Genomic DNA, 18149 nt, shown 5'->3' on the forward strand with positions numbered 1-18149 from the left:
GGAAAGGAGAATGGGCCCATGGCATGGGGGATGAGTGTGCTAGAGCCCCTCTCTGGGCACAAACAGGGTGGAGACAGACCTGGCATGTGTGAGGCCAACCAAGCTGGGGTTAAACCATTTGTTTTCCCCATTTTATTTTATTTTATTTTTGTCTTTTGTTGTTGTTGTTGTTGTTGTTGCTATTTCTTGGGCCGCTCCCACGGCATATGGAGGTTCCCAGGCTAGGGGTCCAATTGGAGCTGTAGCCACCGGCCTATGCCAGAGCCACAGCAACACGGGATCGGAGCCGCGTCTGCAACCTACACCACAGCTCACGGCAACGCCGGATCGTTAACCCACTGAGCAAGGGCAGGGACCGAACCCGCAACCACATGGTTCCTAGTCAGATTCGTTAACCACTGCGCCACGACGGGAACTCCTGTTTTCCCCATTTTAAATTCCTCTCCGTTTTCTTTATACCCTCTCTGAAACTCAAACCATCAGGGGGAGAAGGACATGGTAGCCAGTGTTTATGACCTTTGGGTGCCCTTCCCTCTTATCCTGTCTGTGATCTGAAGACTATTTACAAAGCTGGACTATGAGAGGAAAGCCTCCTGGTTACACAATTAAGAGGCAGTTCCTTCAGAGCTCAGAATTGTCTTAAACATGAACATAGCAAGTTCTGACACCCCCAGGCAAAATACTGCCTCATAGTGAGTATTTTTATACACTGAATATGTAACCATTTCCTTGAGTTAAAACACCATATGATGGTCTTATTATTTGTAGTAATTTTAATAGCAAAGAAAGTTATGGGCAGTAACCATGTTTTCTGTTAGGCAAAGACAAAACCATGAGGTTTTTAGGATTTGTGGTTGCCTTGCACTGCAAAGAGATCGGAGAGGGGTGAGAAAGCCAAGAGGGGGGATCTTCATATTTCCTACAATTTTGGACATAAGAAAGAAGCAATTCACATCTAATCAGCAAAGATAAGCTTATACTTAACTTACTTCTGCACCTCTAAGTCATTTGTTTAGCCCTATAAATTTGCTGATGAGTGGTTTTAATAAAGCTTCTCAGCAGGTCTTCCTATCAGAGTATGAAAGTAATCCAGGTATTGAAGGCATGAAATGGAATGACTCCCATCTCTCAGTGGTTCAGGTGGATGCTAAGGTCAAGGCCGAGGTTAGGTGGCCCAGGAGTGTGTCTATCCTGTATGTGAAAGAGCTCAGCTAAAATCCAGAAGTGCATGGACTCCAGAATTAGCTTCCTATTAAGGACATGCTTACTGGAAACTGAACCAGGATAAAGCAAAGACCAAGGGACAGAAAGAAAGCTTGAATTATGTGTCTGCAATATTCTGCAAAATCAGGCTTCAGCTTTGGTTCAGTTTCTCTTTGGAGCTGAAAATGCCTCAAGTTTCTTCCTGAGAGGCATGAGCAATTGCATGAATAGTATATTCTCTGGCAATTTCCAACCTGATTCCATTCAAGGTATACATGACAAGCCTGTATGATAAGGTTGTGTGTGTTTGGGTATTTCATGCATGTAACATTGTCACTTGGCTTTCAAAACCAAAAATTCCCTGCATATCCACGGGAGAGGATCATTCAGCATGTGGCAGGTCAAATAAAATGCTCCCCCTTATTCTCCATCCCTGCCTCATTCTTTCTTCCACACTTTAGTTCACTAAGTTGTAAGTGTCTGAAATCATTCTTGGTGAATAATGCTGGACCACTCTTGAAAATGTGTGGCTGAGAGCTGGACCCTCGTCATCACCACAAGCTTTGTCACTGAGACAGGGTAACCCATGGTTACTGAGCTCAGATCAGTTAAGGGGCAGAGAGCCTCCCCTCCTCACCGCTCTATAAAAGAGACCCAGCAAAGGGACCCTACCAGCTTCTAGCTCTCAGCCTGGGCGAGCGTGTGGGAAGCAAAGCCTGAGACCTCCGGAGCAGAAAGGACCAGCTGCAGAGGCAAGGCCGGCATGGCCCCCACTTTCAAACTTCAGTGTCACTTCATTCTCATCTGCCTGATGGCTCTAAGAGGGGAGAGCCGGTATCTGGAGGTGAGCGATCCCCGGGACTGACCCATCACACCTCTCTTTCGTGAGTGTCCAGCCTTGGGGGGTGCGTAGGCTGCCTCACTATGGTGAGGTGAGTTCGCTCTTCTCTATTTACACTGCCCCCTCTTTCCCCTGATTCCCCCTAGGTGTTCCCCCCTGCCTCTTCCTCCTTCCCTCTGGCCCCTGGGGATACCCTGGTCTGATGGAAATCTGTCTTCTCTGGACCCCGCCACTTCATTTCCTTTGCCGCGGGGCAGGGACGGCGCCTGCTTCTGGTCCCCTTTCCCCCTCCTTGAACTTTTCCAAACTGACCCCTTTTCCTGGCCAGCTTCGGGAAGCGGTGGACCACGACCCTTTCCTGCTCTTCAGCGCCAATCTGAAGCGGGAGCTGGCGGGGGAGCAGCTGTACCGCCGCGCTCTGCGTAAGTCCGGGCAGCGGGGCAGTGGGGAGGTGGGGAGACGGGGGCTCCGCGCAGAGGGCAAGCGGCTCCCAGAGAGGAAGCGCTGTCCAGGACGGGCATTCCCATCGCTGAGGGTCCGTCCCAGGAGGTGCGCCGGGGCGAGATGGGGTGGCGCCCCCGGGGCGCAGGAGCCGGGCGCAGCAGAGGCTGGGAGTTAGGGTGCGTAGTGAGGGGCTGCCTGGGCTGGCGCCTCGGTGGCTGCAGCCTGGGACCCACAGCCCCGCTGCCCTCCCTCAGGGTGCCTGGACATGCTGAGCCTCCAGGGCCAGTTCACCTTTACCGCCGACCGGCCGCAGCTGCACTGTGCAGCCTTCTTCATAGCAGAGCCCGAGGAGTTCATCACCATCCATTACGACCGAGTCTCCATCGACTGTCAGAGCGGGGACTTCCTGAAGGTGAGGCGCCCCCACAGGGTGTAGCCCCAGCCATGGGGCAAGGGAGGGGCAGTGGCCGGGGCGCTGTGCCCCAGTGTGTGCAGCCGGTGACCCTCATAATTAGATGCTTTGCTGGTGCCAGGGTGGGAGAGGTGAGTTCTGGGACCTCGATGCAGCGCGAACCTCGTCTCACCCCCTGAAGGGCAGTTGATTCGGACGTTGCAGGGGTTTCTAGTCCCCTCCTGCGCTCTCCGCGTCTCCGGGCGCTTCCGAAGACTCCGCTGTGGTGCGAACCGCTGTGTTGCAATCTGGGGCAGATGAAACGTGGTGCAAACCAACCAGCACGAGCTCTCGGGTCCACCAAGCCAGCGGGTCTGGGTTAGAAGGCCGGCCCCACACATCTGAGATCCGAGCCCGCCTCGCTCCTGCTGGTCCCTCTCTCTGTGGAGCTGTTCCAGCTTCCCAGAGGCTGTCTTCAGTAGCTGGGTGACCTGCTGGGAGGGATGCTGAGAAGGAATCTAGTCTGAGGAAGGTGGGAGGCGAAGATAAGTCCTCAGCCTCACAACATCCCCACTCCCAGTTCTCCGCCTGGGATGGCTGGTGGAGTTTCTCCTGTGGCATTAAAGTGAACATGATTAAAACCCCAAAGTGGATTATTTTGGAATCTGTCAAACACAACAGAAGAGGACTGATCTGGTGGAGTAACTTGTAGCTGGCAATTTTACTAATGTGAACCAGGTAGCACACATTAAATTAAAGACCTGTGGAGATTTTAAGAGTAGAGTCAGTAGACTCTGACCTTCTGTCCAATCAACTGCAAGCTGTAACAAGTGAGGGAAAAAAGTCGTATCTGGCAAACCAGCTATTAGTGATAATGATAATGATAATGACAATATTATTAGCCATGGCAGTGGAGGCATATGGAAGTTCCTGGGCCAGAGGTCTAACCAGAGCCACAGCAGTGACATCAGTGACAACCCCGAGTCTTTAACCACTAGACTACCAGGGAACTCCAATCCACCTATTGCTATCTAAATGTTGAAGTCATTCTTGGTATTTTAATATGTGATAAGAGTGAAAAATGAGGAAAATGGGTGTGTATAATCACTGGCAGGTAGGTAAAATTGCTGCTCTAGTTTTTTCTCTTGCTGTCTATTTTTGAGATATTTTGTTCATATTTTAATGAGGAAAGAGTGAAAATAAAACCCAAATTATGCTCCTGTGGAATTCTTCAGAAGGTGGGATGTGTGGAAAAATACGATCAGGGCAAAAATATATATTGTCTGTAGTTTCATTTACCAAGGTTGCTAAAGTGATTAAGCATAAGAAAGTTTATTTCCTTTAGAAACAATAGGGTTTATGGGGAGGGGGAGCAATAGTTAATTCAAATATGACTTGCAAACAACCCTATACAAGTAGAAAGCCAGTTTTTGGGAGGGGGTTGTAGGCTGTCATTTCCTCACTTATGACTGAAGGCCCATTGCTAATTAACCTCTTTCCCCTTTTCAACACACCTGTGATTTTAGGAGTTGATGGGAAATGATCATCTGTGTCTGTATTTTTTGTTGGAAGGTATTTGATGGTTGGATTCTCAAGGGAGAGAAGTTCCCCAGCTCCCAGGATCATCCTCTCCCCACGAGTGAGCGGTACATAGATTTCTGTGAGAGTGGTCTCAGCAGAAGGAGCATCAGATCCTCCCAGAATGTGGCCATGATCTTCTTCCGGGTCCATGAACCAGGAAATGGATTCACATTAACCATACAGACAGATCCGAACCTTTTCCGTAAGTGGCTTCCAGTCTTCCCAGTCAGAAGGCAGGACGTGTGGGGGAGAGTGTCAAATCTGCTTTTCAAAGGTAGTACCATGCACAGACTTAAGAAGTTTGAAGTAAAGAAGGATTTGAATGGGAATGTTTTTGTAATTAGAAATGATGTAAAGGGGGAGTTCCCGGTGTGGTTCAGTGACAATGAATCCGACTAGCATCCATCAGGATGTGGGTTCAATCCCTGGCCTTGCTCAGTGGGTTAAGGATCCAGCGTTGCTGTGAGCTGTGGTGTAGGTTGCAGACACAGCTTGGATCCCATGTTGCTGTGGTTGTGGCATAAGGCTGGCAGCTGTAGCTCCGATTCGAACCCTAACCCGGAAACTTCCATATGCCATGGGTGCTCCCTAAATAAAAAAGAAAAAAAGAAATGATGTAGAGATTATTTCCTATTAATTATTATGAAAATCAAATCAGCTTTTAATTTAGTTCCCAGGCTAAGTAGGATACTAATTTATGATGGAATTCTATGTTTTCTCCAGTGTTATTTTGATCTAATAATATACTATGATGTATTCATTGACAAGCTTTAAGTCCTCCAAGTCATTCCATTGATATGGATAAGCTTGAGGGATCAGTTATAAAGTCGCAGTCTTAGAGATATCTAGGCAAGGACCAAAAGACTGCATATCTGGGATTGTATAGATGGATTTTGTGCCTTAAGCGGAGGGTTGGACCAGAGAATGAACCTCAGCATTGCCTTTTAAGTCTGAACCCCCTACTCTAATTTAGTTCATTTCTGATGGATATACTAATAAATACTATAAAGCTGAACAGCCTATGCCTGGAACATATTATCTTAATCAAATGAGTTCATTCATCTGCTTATTATTTTTTCCCCATTAAGAGGAAAGTTTTTATAAAAAATCAGGAAAATAAAACATATTACTCATTTCTGGTTGCATATAGTATTATAAATATTAACACTTCATGTGGTTGAAGAAGGAGGCCTGCCTAATCTGCCAAAAAATAATGTACTGACAGATTATCCAATTTTTTTTTTTTTAAAAAAACCTTTTGAAAGAAGCCCCTTCAAAAGGCTGTTTTTGAGGCCTGGAGCAGAGTAAGCCTAGAGTACAACATCAGCTATTTTTCCTATATCCCGTTTGGTTAGAAATCAGAAAACCTAGAAGCATCAAGGAATTTCATTTCTTTTTGAAAATAAGTGTAATTAAAAACGCAGAAAAGAGGCGAGAGTTCTGATGTATTCTGATCAATCAGAAGCCTTTGTCCCATAATCGGGCAAAAAAAGTACAAACTCTAATGCTTCTAGTTCCATGGCTAGAAGAAGAAATTTATTATGGGTCTAGACCTGAGATACAAAACAAAATTTCAGAAAGTCTTGGGAGTAAGTCACACATCAAAATTTTACCTTTTAGTCAACTTATCACCTTCACACTCAGTAAGTATTTATCAGACATAAGCCTGCCTCCTATTTTTCTCAGCCTGTTTTGTAACTGGTTTTTTTATTATTTCTTTACTTTATTATCGAAAAAGTCATAGATGGCTCCAAGTTCAGTTAATAAAGGTTTCAGACAGACAGAGTGTGAGGTCTGGCCTCCCCTTTAAGCCTGGATTCTCCCAGACTTCCAGCTTGAATTTGGACTCTAGGTAATGAAGTGCTTCTGAAACTTGTACCGGCTAATATTGTTTGGTTGGTTATTCATTTACACCTTGTGAGTTTTATGACGGTAACCTCCTGAGATTCAGATTAGAAGCCTTTTTGCAGCCCAGCACCTCCTGACCATGTCCATACATCACTGGTGGTTTTTATTCCCCATTTACTTTCTGTCACTCCGTTGCCCTCATGATATGTCCCCTCTTCTGGGCCACAAGCCCCCAGACCTAGCTTGAAATAAGGATTAGATACATTTCTCTAAAAGCCCCGAATACCACGTAGTGAAAATGTGTTTTTGTGTTTCTACCAAGCCTGCAATGTCATCTCCCAGACCCCAAATGGAAGGTTTACTCTGGTCGTTCCCCATCAGCATCGCAACTGCAGCTTCTCCATAATTTACCCTGTGGTCATCAAAATATCTGATCTCACCCTGGGGCACTTGAATGGCCTGCAGCTAAAGGTGAGTTGCTTCCTTGATTCCCTATCACTTCCCAAGGCCCCAGCTCTACCAGAGCCACACATCATACAGGACAAATATCATGCATCACACATCGTACAGGACACATCATCATGCAGGACCAAGGCGGACAGAAGCGAATTGGAGCAGTATGTTCTGTTTGACTGTTAACCCTCCCCAGAGGCTGCCCTGCCTGTTTCAGTAAACTCCTCTTCTTCTATTTCCGTCCTGATGCAAGCTGCATACTCAGGTGCCCTGTCTGACTACTTGCATACTTTTCTTGGGAGGGAAGAAACGTTTTCAATTGGCAAAGTTGTGGCATGTAATTACAATTGAACCCTCTTGTACTCGCCTCTTTTACAGAAATTCTCGCCTAGCAGAACCTCGTGTGAGTCATCTACACAGCTGTTTTTCTGATTATTGGAATTTTCTTTTGACACGAAGGGAAGTGTCTCATTGACAGAACTGTGTTAGGAAGGAATGCTAAGGGTAGCATAAAAGACAAAATTGGATTTTTATATTGCAAAATACAGTAACGTTTGGAAGCGTTCTTCAGGCATTATGTTTAATGCAGGACACTTGCAACAAAATGTTAACTGTGACTCCTCATCAACATTCCCCCCCACACACACATCGTGAACTTCTCTATAGAATTTACAATGAATGCTGAGCTTGACCGCATTTATTTGCACGGGTAGCCAGTTTCCACTGAGTCATCCTCATTTCCTGTCCCGTTCTCATCTGCCTAGGTTAAGATAGCTTGCATGTTTGCTGGCATCAAAGATAGTCATGGTTCCTAATCAGACAGATTTCAGTGAAAACCAAATAAATAGGACCAGCACAGAGAAAAGCAGTCTATCCAATTTCCTGTAAGCCCTAAATTCATAGGTCAATGCCTTTTTTTCTTCTTCTTCTTCCCAGCTGAACCTTAGTGGACGAAATAATCCTTTGATGAAGACCAGGATAAGTGGATGTCTTTGGCAAAGCCTTATTGGCTTGAGATTGTTTGTATGTCATTCCTGATGTATAATGTAGAAAATGGCAAGTGTGGTAGATTGGGAGAGCTGCGTTTTTGTTATTCTTGGGCGTGAGGGCTAATCTTGGTGCTTCGTGTTTAAAAAAATGTAAAGTCTGCAGTGTTCTGCGTATCTATTGCTTTACAAAAAAAAATTTTTTTTTTTTTTTGAGTGCTTTCCATGGGCAAAGTGTTCTTCTAGATGCTGGGAATTAGTAACAAAACAGGGCCTGCTGACATGGAACCTAGATTCCAGGGGAATGAGACAGGCAGGAGTATAATGTATTTAAAGAGAGGCGAGTGCCCGACAGAAGATGACCTGGGCTGGAGTCTGGGGTTCCAGGGAGTAACAGCAGGGGTGGGCAGCTGCTGGAGAGAAGATGCTTAGCAAAGAAACCTTCTGGGAAGGAGGCATTTGAAGTGAGACTTGAGTGACAGGTAAGAAGGAGCCAGCAGCTGCAGGAAGAGCTGGGAACAGAGAAACAGTAGTGCAGAGGCTCGGAGGCAGGAATGGCCTTCCTGTGTTCTAGAAATGGGAAGAAGGAATGGTCAAGAGAAAGTGTTATAATATAGCACCAAGGGTGTGGGCAGGGCCAGGGTGTGAAGAGCCCGGTAGGTCCTATTAAAGAGTTGGAATTTGGAGTTCCCGTCCTGGCTCAGTGGAAATGAGCCTGACAAGCATCCATGAAGATGCAGGTTTGAGCCTGGCCTTGCTCAGTGGGTTAAGGATCCAGCATTGCCGTGAGTTATGGTGTAGGTCACAGACTTGGCTTGGATCTGGTGTGGTTCTGGTGTAGGCTGGCGGCTATAGCTCTGATTCAACCCCTAGCCTGGGAACCTCCATATGCTCTATCTCTGGCCCTAAAAAGACAAAAAAGAAAAAAAGAAAAAAAAAAAAGCTTGAATTTATTCTAAGTGCAGTGGGAAGGAAACCACTGAAGGGTCCAGACAGGAAAGTGACATAACTCATTTGATTATGCACGAGTAGGGCAAGGAGGGCTGAGAATTGCTGGCCTCATGACCAAATTAATTAACAAAGTCCAAGGCGGGTCGGAGAGGATTACCTAAAGGTCCTTCGGGCTTCCATGAATGACAGTGAATGGGTTGCCAGGACCAGCAGAAGAATGAACTTAAAAGGCCATTGTTGGAGTTCCTGTCATGGCTCAGTGATTAATGAATCCGACTAGGAACCATGAGGTTGCGGGTTCAATCCCTGGCCTTGCTCAGTGGGTTGAGGATCCGGCATTGCCGTGAGCTGTGGTGTAGGTGGCAGACATGGCTCAGATCCTGCGTTGCTGTGGCTGTGGTGTAGGCTGGCAGCTGCAGCTCTGATTCAACCCCTAGCCTGGGAACTTCCATATGCCGCAGGAGCAGCCCTAGAAAAGGCAAAAAGACAGAAAAAAAAAAAAAAAAGGCCATTGTCAGAGTCTAGGCAGGAGATGATAGTCACTTAGTCCAGGAAGATAGACTCTCCATGAAGGAATCTAGGGGATCACTGTTACGGAGCTGAACCCAGAGGTCCCTATGCAACTCAACTGCTGCTATTGTTTATAAGAACAGCTGAGAGTTTGGGGAAGGGGAGAGGAAAGTCACTGAATGCCAAGGAGTACGTGCACCTGACCTCATTGTTTCTTTGTTTAGTTCCCTTCATTTTGCTTTTACTTCTTCCCAGCTTTCTTATTTCCCTATCTCTCTTCCAAGAGCAAGTTTCTCCCTTCATCTCTTTCTGCTGAAATTTGGAGCCTCTAGAACCTGGTGGAAATTCTTGTCTTAAGAGATGTTCTCCCTGGACATCCTCTACTCAAGGCAAAGGCAATTAGAATTTTTTTTCCTTTACCTCTAAATGGTTTCTTCAACTCTTCATGCAAGAACATGAGCCCTGTGCACCATGGTGCTCATTAACCCTCTATTTCATCATTTGGTAAAATTATGTGTAAAGCACCTGAGCATAGAACCCACACAGAGTAGGTGCTTTCAGAGCATACATCCCCACCCACTTCCTTTCACGAGCCAAAAAGTTGCTGTTATATTATTTTCTGTTTGTTTTTCACTCCCAGGTGTATTTCGGTATCTTCCCAAATGTGGGACTGTGTGTGTTGATGTATGTGTGTGTTTAACATTCTCTATTTGAGATTTTGGTCCCTTGGTGGCAGCATATGGTAACTTGTAAGCACTTTGCCATATGCCACTAGATCTCTTCCTAAGTATGCCTCAATGAAGGAGAGGATCACAGGCAAAACTGGCTGTATAATTTGTGGGGAACAGTACGATATGAAAAGTTAGGGGCCTTATTTTAAAATTATTAAGAATTTAAAGATGGTGACAGCAGAGCATTAAGCCAAGCACTGGGCCTTGTAAGTGTGGGCCCTGTGGGTACCAGTGGCAGGCCCATCAGGCCAGCCCTGATCACAGGAGATGGGTGGCCTACTGTGTACCACTTGGGCCTGAGAGGGGCTGCTTTGTTTGTATGAGAAAGTGAAACTCAGCAATTGCTGTGGACGAGACAATGGGGGAAGGATGAAGGGAAGCAAAAAAAGTGATTACAGTGGATCACACAAAGGCTTTGGTTAAATTATTTTCAGCAACTTGAATTAAATTCTTTTACTTGGAAGGAGAAAGGGGATGGTAACGCTAATTTAAGCCCCAAAGAGTTCTCTTCTTTCTTTAGCATTCTTATAACTAATCTAAATCCTTATCAGTAGAAATGAAAAGGATTATCTCAATAGCAGAAAAAGTCCTTTATAAAGAAGACAAAAAGAGGAAAGCTGAAAGGAAAGCTGATGCAAGAGCGCTATTTATAAAAACTCTGACTGCATGCATTAAGAAATTCACATAGGAGTTCCCGTCGTGGTGCAGTGGTTAACGAATCCGACTAGGAACCATGAAGTTGAGGGTTCGATCCCTGGTCTTGCTCAGTGGGTTAAGGATCCAGCGTTGCCATGAGCTGTGGTGTAGGTTGCAGACGCAGCTTGGATCCCAAGTTGCTGTGGCTCTGGCATAGGCCGGTGTCTACAGCTCCGATTCGACCCCTAGCCTGGGAAACTTCATATGCTGTGGGAGCAGCTCTAGAAAAGGCAAAAAGGCAAAATAAATAAATAAATAAATAAAATAAAATAAAGAAAAGAAAAAAGAAAGAAAGAAATTCACATAATTCATTATGTATGTCTAAATGATTTAAAAAGCAAAGAATTTTCAGATTCAGTTTCCATATATCTTGTATGGTGTTTATAGGTTCCCCATTTCATCATTCCAGTCCTTAAGCTTATAAAAAAAACTTTTTAGTGCACACACATTTTGAAAAATGATTGATTATTCAACCAATTTAGAAGAGCAACTTCTACGACTGTTTTTTCCTTTAAAAAAGTCTTGATTTCAGAGTTCCTGTCCTGGCTCAGCAGAAAGGAATCTGACTAGTATCCATGAGGATGCAGGTTCAATCTCTGGCCTTGCTCAGGGGTTAATGGATCTGATGTTGCCATGAGCTGTGGTGTAGGTCACAGACACGGCTTGGATCTGGCATTGCTGTGGCTGTGGTAGAGGCTGGCAGGTACAGCTCCAATTTGACCGCTAGCCTGGGAACCTGCATATGCCACAGGTATGACCCTAAAAAGACAAAAAAAAAAGGTCTTAATTTCCAGAGGCCTGGATGTGAAATGAAATGGCACTGCCAGCATGGTTATGGCTAATGGAGAAAATTTCCCAGTCTGCCATTGGTCAAATGGTTTGACTTCCACAGGTGGTTTAAATCCATCTTCCTCTGCTGCTTTGTTTTCTTAGAAGTCGTCAGCAAGTTGTGGAGGAATAGGAGACTTCGTGGAGCTGCTGGGAGGAACTGGATTGGACCCTTCCAAGATGATGCCCTTAGCTGACCTCTGCTATCCCTTTCACGGCCCAGGTGAGATGTTTCTTTGCTTATTATTGATGTGCCTATTAAGATCATTTCCTTACATAAAACACCTTGGATTTTTTTATACACAGGAGGACAAGTTCTACCCAAAAAACTTCAATTTTACGTTTTGAGCCAGATGAGAATTTTTACATTTCAGCCTAAGTATGGTATCAAGAGTCCATGACTGCAGTATCTGACATTGGGAGAGACACCTATAAAGTAACAAGGTTGCATGTTCCAGGTTGGCCCTAGGTAAACTATGAAAAAGACAAAGGTTGTTGGCTCTGTGCTCTTTCCATCTTCACGAAGGTCCCCCTTTTCACTTTCTAGAGTCTAAAGGATCTATTTACTAACATAAGACAATAGTTCAATAATAGACGTATCATCACTTAGTAATAATATAATGAAATAGCTAATTTTACCATACGTATGTGTTACTCATACGAAATACATTAAGAGTGATATGCTTTATTAGAAATTCTCAGAACTTCTGAATGACTCCAACTTCTAGGAGCAAAACCAATCTCTCAGAGTTCCTGTCATGACGCAGTGGTCAACGAATCCGACTAGGAACCATGAGATTGTGGGTTCGATTCCTGACCTTGCTCATTGGGTTAGGGATCCAGTGTTGCTGTGAGCTGTGGTGTAGGTTGCAGACTCAGCTCAGATCTGGCGTTGCTGTGGCTCTGGTGTAGGCCGGTGGCTGCAGCTCCGATTAGACCCCTGGCCTGGAAATCTCCACATGCCACAGGAGCTGCCCCAGAAAAGGCAAAAAGACAAAAAAAGACAAGGGAAAAAAACAAAACAAACAAAACAAAACCAGCCTCTGAAAGACCACTGCAAAAACAGAGATAAATTCTGAAATCTAAAGTGGTCACCAACAATAAAAGAACAGTTTAGCACAGGGCATACCAATCAGAACCAGATTTTCTTTGTTATGGATCACCGAAGATTTTCCTTTTTTTTTTTTTTTTTTTGTCTTTTTAGGGCCACATCCGAAGCATATGGAGGTTCTCAGGAGGGGTCTAATTGGAGCTAAAGCTGCAGGCCTACATCATAGCCACAGCAGTGCCAGATCAGAGCTGCATCTGCGACCTACACCACAGCTCATGGCCATGCTGGATCCTTAGCCCACTGAGCGAGGCCAGGGATCAAACCCGCAACCTCATAGTTCCTAGTCGGATTTGTTTCTGCTGCGCCACGACAGGAACTCCTAGGTTTTCTTTAGATTTTGCTCAGGTGGGGTGGGGGGTGGGAATCACTGACTCACGACCAAACTAATTAATCAAGTCCAAGCCGGGAGGGGGAAACATGTCTATAAGGATCACTCCTGTTATCTATGCTTCAGATGCAGCACCCAGAGATTATCTGGTAAGAGACAAAAATCAAACAGAAGAACAGTCTTTCATCCCTTTCCATAATCCCCTTCCTTTCTTTTAACCAACATCACTAACCAACTAAATAATGAAGCTGCAAATCAAACATCCTTTTGATCAGCTGTTACCTGTTTTAAGCAAAACCAAGTCTGCCCACCAGGATTTTCTCTCTCTGAGCTATTGCTGGAAACGTAATCAACAAAACCTCTCTGAAATAGAATTAATATGTACAGGTAAAGGGAAAAGATTTCTAAAAACCCACTTTGCTAAAAACGTGGAGATTCGTTTATGCTAATTTACTCTTGAGCCCTGGTTGAAACCTTGTGGCTTCTCTCCCTTTGTGTGTGTTCTCAGAGGCACGGAGGTCCTTTCCTGCCCACGGAGGGCACTCTATGAGGAGAGGCATTTGAGCTGGTTAAAAAGATTGAGACCTGAAGCACACGCATGCCTTAAAATTTAGACAATCGAAGCCATAGTGATTTTGGTGCATGAATTATATGCTTGATTTAGGTAAGAGGGTATGACTAAGGCCAAAATACTTTTCCCTATATTATCTAGATAATTGACACCAGTCTTAAGCTAATTTGAAGGCTTGAATTATCTGACTCATTGATTCATTTTATACTTCACTTTTTTTCTTTCTTTTGCTATGTTTCCATGAGCCCCTCCGAAATCATTTAGACAATAAAGAGCTATTAGATATCCTGCCCTTTACACTAGATTTGATTAGGAATTATGTCAAATAATAAATAAATGATATGCACATTAAAGTAAATAAGGCATGTTATATAGGGCTCAGAGAATGACCTTCCAAATCGTTTAGAGAAAAATAACTTTGGATCTCCTCCCAGAAGCTTCGCCTAGACTTCCTGGTGCTTATATTAAAATAATTATAGGGTTTAAATTTATTATGTCTCCAAATTCACTTTTGCCTAAGTAACTGTAGCTGGCAGTTTTGCCTCATTTAAACCCAGGTGCATGTTTGTCAAGTACCCGCTATTCAAGGATAATAGTGTTGCTCAGAATTAAGGCCTTACAAAGTAGGAAAAAAAGGTTGAGAAAATTAAAACAGCAGAAAGGATTATCTTGGGGCAGATAAATCTTGCCTTAGGAACTATCCTGAGGCTGGAGAAATCAAATAACAGTAACTTTTAACAAAAATCCTGAGTTTCACAAAACAGAAACAGGCTCCTATGGGGACAGAGAACAAACAGATGGTTGCCAGAAGAGAAGGGCGTGGGAACCAAAAGAAAAGCAAGGTAACTATGTGAGGTAATGAATGATAATTAGCTTGACTGGGGTGATCATTTCACGGTGTATATTTATATAAAACCAGCCTGTTGTACATCTTAAATATGTACCACTTCTGTCAAAGATACCTCAACAAAGCTGAGAAATTTTTTTAAAAGTATGCCTAAAAACCATACACAGTTTCAATACATAACTGCAGAGGCACATGTGCACCAGAAGATACATAAATGTTGCCACGTGCTTATAAAAATAGTGAATAAGATTGGATTTAAGACCCATAAAGATATCAAAACTATTCCATAGAAGAAATACAGGTACAGGTGAACAGTAGGACAGAACTGAGTATATTTACTGTATGCTTATACCATGCAAATGATTTTTTGCTTTTATATGAAATAGAATTATTATCTAGGCTCATAAAATAATAAACAGGTGATCTTTTTGGGGGGTGTATATAAATGTCCTGCAATATAATCCATCTGTTAGCGCAGCCCGCTAAATGCTACTCCCAGATGTAACCAATAACTGCCCCTGCAGATTTCTAGCCTGTCCCTAGAGGGCAGCACTGCCCCCACTGCGAGCACAACTAGAGCAAAGGTGCCCCAGGGACAGAAGCTTGCCTTCACCACCCAAGCCTTGCAGGTAAGAAAACATAAAACCCACGAGGAGATATCTTCTTACCTCTATGGAGCCAGTTTTATTTGACTGACAGTGTTCTTGAACATGAGGAGAAAGGCGGAGTTCAGTTTCACTATTCTACAGTTAATACACAGTTGACCCTTGAACAACTGGGGTTTGAACTGCGGGGATTCACTTAGAGGTGGATTTTTTTCAATAGTGAATATTACCGTACTACACAATCCGGGGCTGGCTGAACCTGAGGGTGTGGAACCTTGGATCTGGAGGGCAGATTATAACTTATAAGCAGATTTTCAACAGAGTCCTCGCTCCTAACACCCATGACATTTAAGGGTCAGCTGTATATTATACTGAAAATGAAAACAAAAATATTTCACCTGATGCTAGATGCTTGCCTTGAATATGTGGGAGGAAGATACATGTCCTCCCTTTCTTTGGGTTGATACGATCTCATGGACAGAAATGGTTTGTGTGTTTTCTAACCTGCTGGGAAACTTTGACTTTTTCCATGCATTATAGCCCAAATGAAAATTGGCTGTGACAACACGGTGGTGCGAATGGTCTCCAGTGGAAAACATATCAATCGTGTGACTTTTGAGTACCGCCAGCTGGAACCATACGAACTGGAAAACCCAAATGGAAACAGTATCCAGGAATTCTGTTTGTCTAGTCTTTGAATAATCAGGTCAATGATTTCTGTGCTGCCAGCTAAGGGAGTTTTTATTGGCTCTTATATATGCTTGTGATGACCAGCTAGTTAAGAGCCTCTCGTACCAGTCAGTATGTCCAACCTGGAGCACACAGCACACACACACTACATACACACACACACACACTAATTTTTGTACCTTGCTTCTTTTTCATTTGTAATATATAAATGACCACACGACACCCTTTGGTAGAAAAATAGTTTTCTGTAATTTGTATGCTACAAACCTGAACTGGTAAGACGAGTACAAAGAAATGGGCAGTAAAAAATTGTATCTCAATGAAAAATACTACAGAGAAACAAAGATGGTTCTTATCAGTTTTATAACAGAAAACGCATGTGTATATACCAAGAGTGTAGACCAAAGTAGTTGCCTCTGTTTATGTTCTGCTTGTTCTTCATTTACCATAGAGAGAGTAGCTGTAGCTGGGTATTATGTATTGGTTTGTAATAACTTGTTTTTAAGAAAACTTTGTGGCATGGAAAACATGTTGCATCGGTAAATACAAACATGAATAAACCTATTGAGAATGTTGGCACCTCCACTTAGTGCGCGCGTTGCTTTCCTGAGTAGTCCTCTCCCTAACGACCTTCAGAAAATAATGTTCTCAGGTGGTACAGCACCAAATACTGACCTACATCATTTTGCCTTTTTTTTTTTTAAGGGCCACACCTGAGGCATATGGAGGTTCCCAGGCTAGGGGTCGAACTAGAGCTGTAGCCGCCAGCCTACTCCACAGCCACAGCAACGCCAGATCCAAGCCATGCTTAAACGAGGCCAGGGATTGAACCTGTATTCTCATGGATACTAGTTAGATTCGTTTCTGCTGTGCCTCAATGTGAATTCCCCTCACCTACATAATTTTGGATTTCTTAGTGCGCTGAGAACTCTGGGCCATCGAAGTAGAATTATTTAGGGCAGAAGGTTAAATTACAGTGTTTGCACAAATAGCGCTAACTGATTGGTCCTGATAGGGAAGCAGGGTGCGGGGATCCCTTTTCCACTGTCCTCCAAGGAAACAGAACACATGTCTTTGTCACAGTAGGTGTGCTTTTCAACAAGGATAGCAAAGACTTTAAACTCTCATAGAAACAATCTGCAGAAATCTGAGCACATTTTTGGTCCTGAAAGCAGTTTACAGTGACTGAGCCTTGTCCATAATTGGCTTGAGACCAAGCGTGTGGTCTGCAAAAGACACCTTGGGGTCAAAAATGAGGTCCTGAACAAAAGAGGAAATACTCCTAGGGGAACACACCTCTTTATTTTGGGTTAATGTTTAGATGATGAAAGCTCCCCTATAATTAATGGCTTGATTGTGATTCCCAAACATAATTCATATAAAGCTAATTTCATAATGGAATGTCCTAGAATCTCATACCCTGAGCTTGTTAACAAAACCTGAAAACCAAGCAGGAAGAAAAATAGTGACTGAAAGTGCTAAAAATACCCAGGATTGCACACAAATTTTGGCTCACTAGATATTCTGCAATGAGTGAATACTTGAGCCAAATGCATGAATAAATGCTTGAATGGATAGATGGATAAAGGCTGGGAGGAATGAATAAATGTCTGAGTGGATGGCTACATAATTCCTCATTAGTTATATAAGTTGTTGGATTCCTTATTTCATGGAAAATAAATTCTATGAAGTTGAACCCTTTTATCTTCTTCACGGTCCCTCTAGCAACCTAAGAATTACTGCAGTCACTTATATCACCATCAGAAGTTTCTGGCTCTTAACCTCATGATCCCCTTGTGCTAAGAAGAGAAAACAAGTGGTCTGAGGTATGAAGGCAAATATTTTTACCATGGAATTTAGGACAACTTGCTTTTGTTCCTAAGGGACCTTTTGCAAGCTACTTAGCCTTTCTGCACTCATATGGGTGGAACTCTGGTTCTTAAGGTTTCTTCTAACCTTGTCATTCTTCAGTCATTTATCTGTGACCTATTGGACTTCAGAGCTTGTTGTTGCATATTAGTGTATGTTTTTTGAGAGGGTGGCCAGTTCCATGAACTGTCCATGACTTATTCTTTGGAAATCTATGACTTCATCTTCATTCCAAATGGTTGGGATGGGTGTCTAGAAACAAAATAGTAGATGAGATCTCTGGGGGTGGGGGTGTCTTCACTGGCACCTCTGTTAAGCACTAAAATGTTATATGAAATTGTGGCCAGATTTGACTTTCTGTAAAAGGCAGTATGCACAGTGGCTAAGGTTGTCAACTCGAGCCAGACCTCTTTGAATCCCAGATCTGCCACTTACTTGAGCAAGTAATTTGTATGTCTCTATTGCTCAGTTTTTAATTCGTAAAGTTGGAATAATAAAGTTACCTCCTTCAAATAAAGATTGTTATCAGGATTAAAGGGTTAGATGCATTTAAAGCCCAAGAACTGTGTCTTGTATATGTGAGCTGTCATTTTTATGATTATCTCTTACTTCCAAGTACATAGGCTGCCCCAGGTCCTCCATTCTCTGAGTGGGGCATTTGCTTT

The 18149-nt window shown here is 43.6% G+C and overlaps 1 protein-coding gene across 3 annotated transcripts; it reads left to right on the forward strand.

Moving 5' to 3' along the window:
• The first annotated feature begins 395 nt into the window (after positions 1 to 395).
• CRHBP (corticotropin releasing hormone binding protein) lies at positions 396 to 16277 on the forward strand. Of its 3 annotated transcripts, XM_047778146.1 has the most exons (7): positions 396 to 2047; positions 2373 to 2466; positions 2743 to 2900; positions 4452 to 4662; positions 6631 to 6779; positions 11569 to 11686; positions 15466 to 16276. In XM_047778146.1, the coding sequence occupies exons 1-7, from the start codon at positions 1967 to 1969 to the stop codon at positions 15621 to 15623; spliced, it is 969 nt and encodes a 322-aa protein (XP_047634102.1). In that variant the 5' UTR covers positions 396 to 1966; the 3' UTR covers positions 15624 to 16276. The 3 variants fall into 3 exon arrangements, with proteins under 3 accessions (XP_047634102.1, XP_047634100.1, XP_047634103.1); XM_047778144.1 differs by having other exon boundaries at positions 396 to 2466; positions 15466 to 16277; XM_047778147.1 differs by lacking the exon at positions 15466 to 16276 and adding an exon at positions 11770 to 12299 and having other exon boundaries at positions 396 to 2466.
• Positions 16278 to 18149: the final 1872 nt, after the last annotated feature.

This window comes from Phacochoerus africanus, chromosome 4, assembly GCF_016906955.1.
Source record: "Phacochoerus africanus isolate WHEZ1 chromosome 4, ROS_Pafr_v1, whole genome shotgun sequence".
Taxonomy (NCBI): domain Eukaryota; kingdom Metazoa; phylum Chordata; class Mammalia; order Artiodactyla; family Suidae; genus Phacochoerus; species Phacochoerus africanus.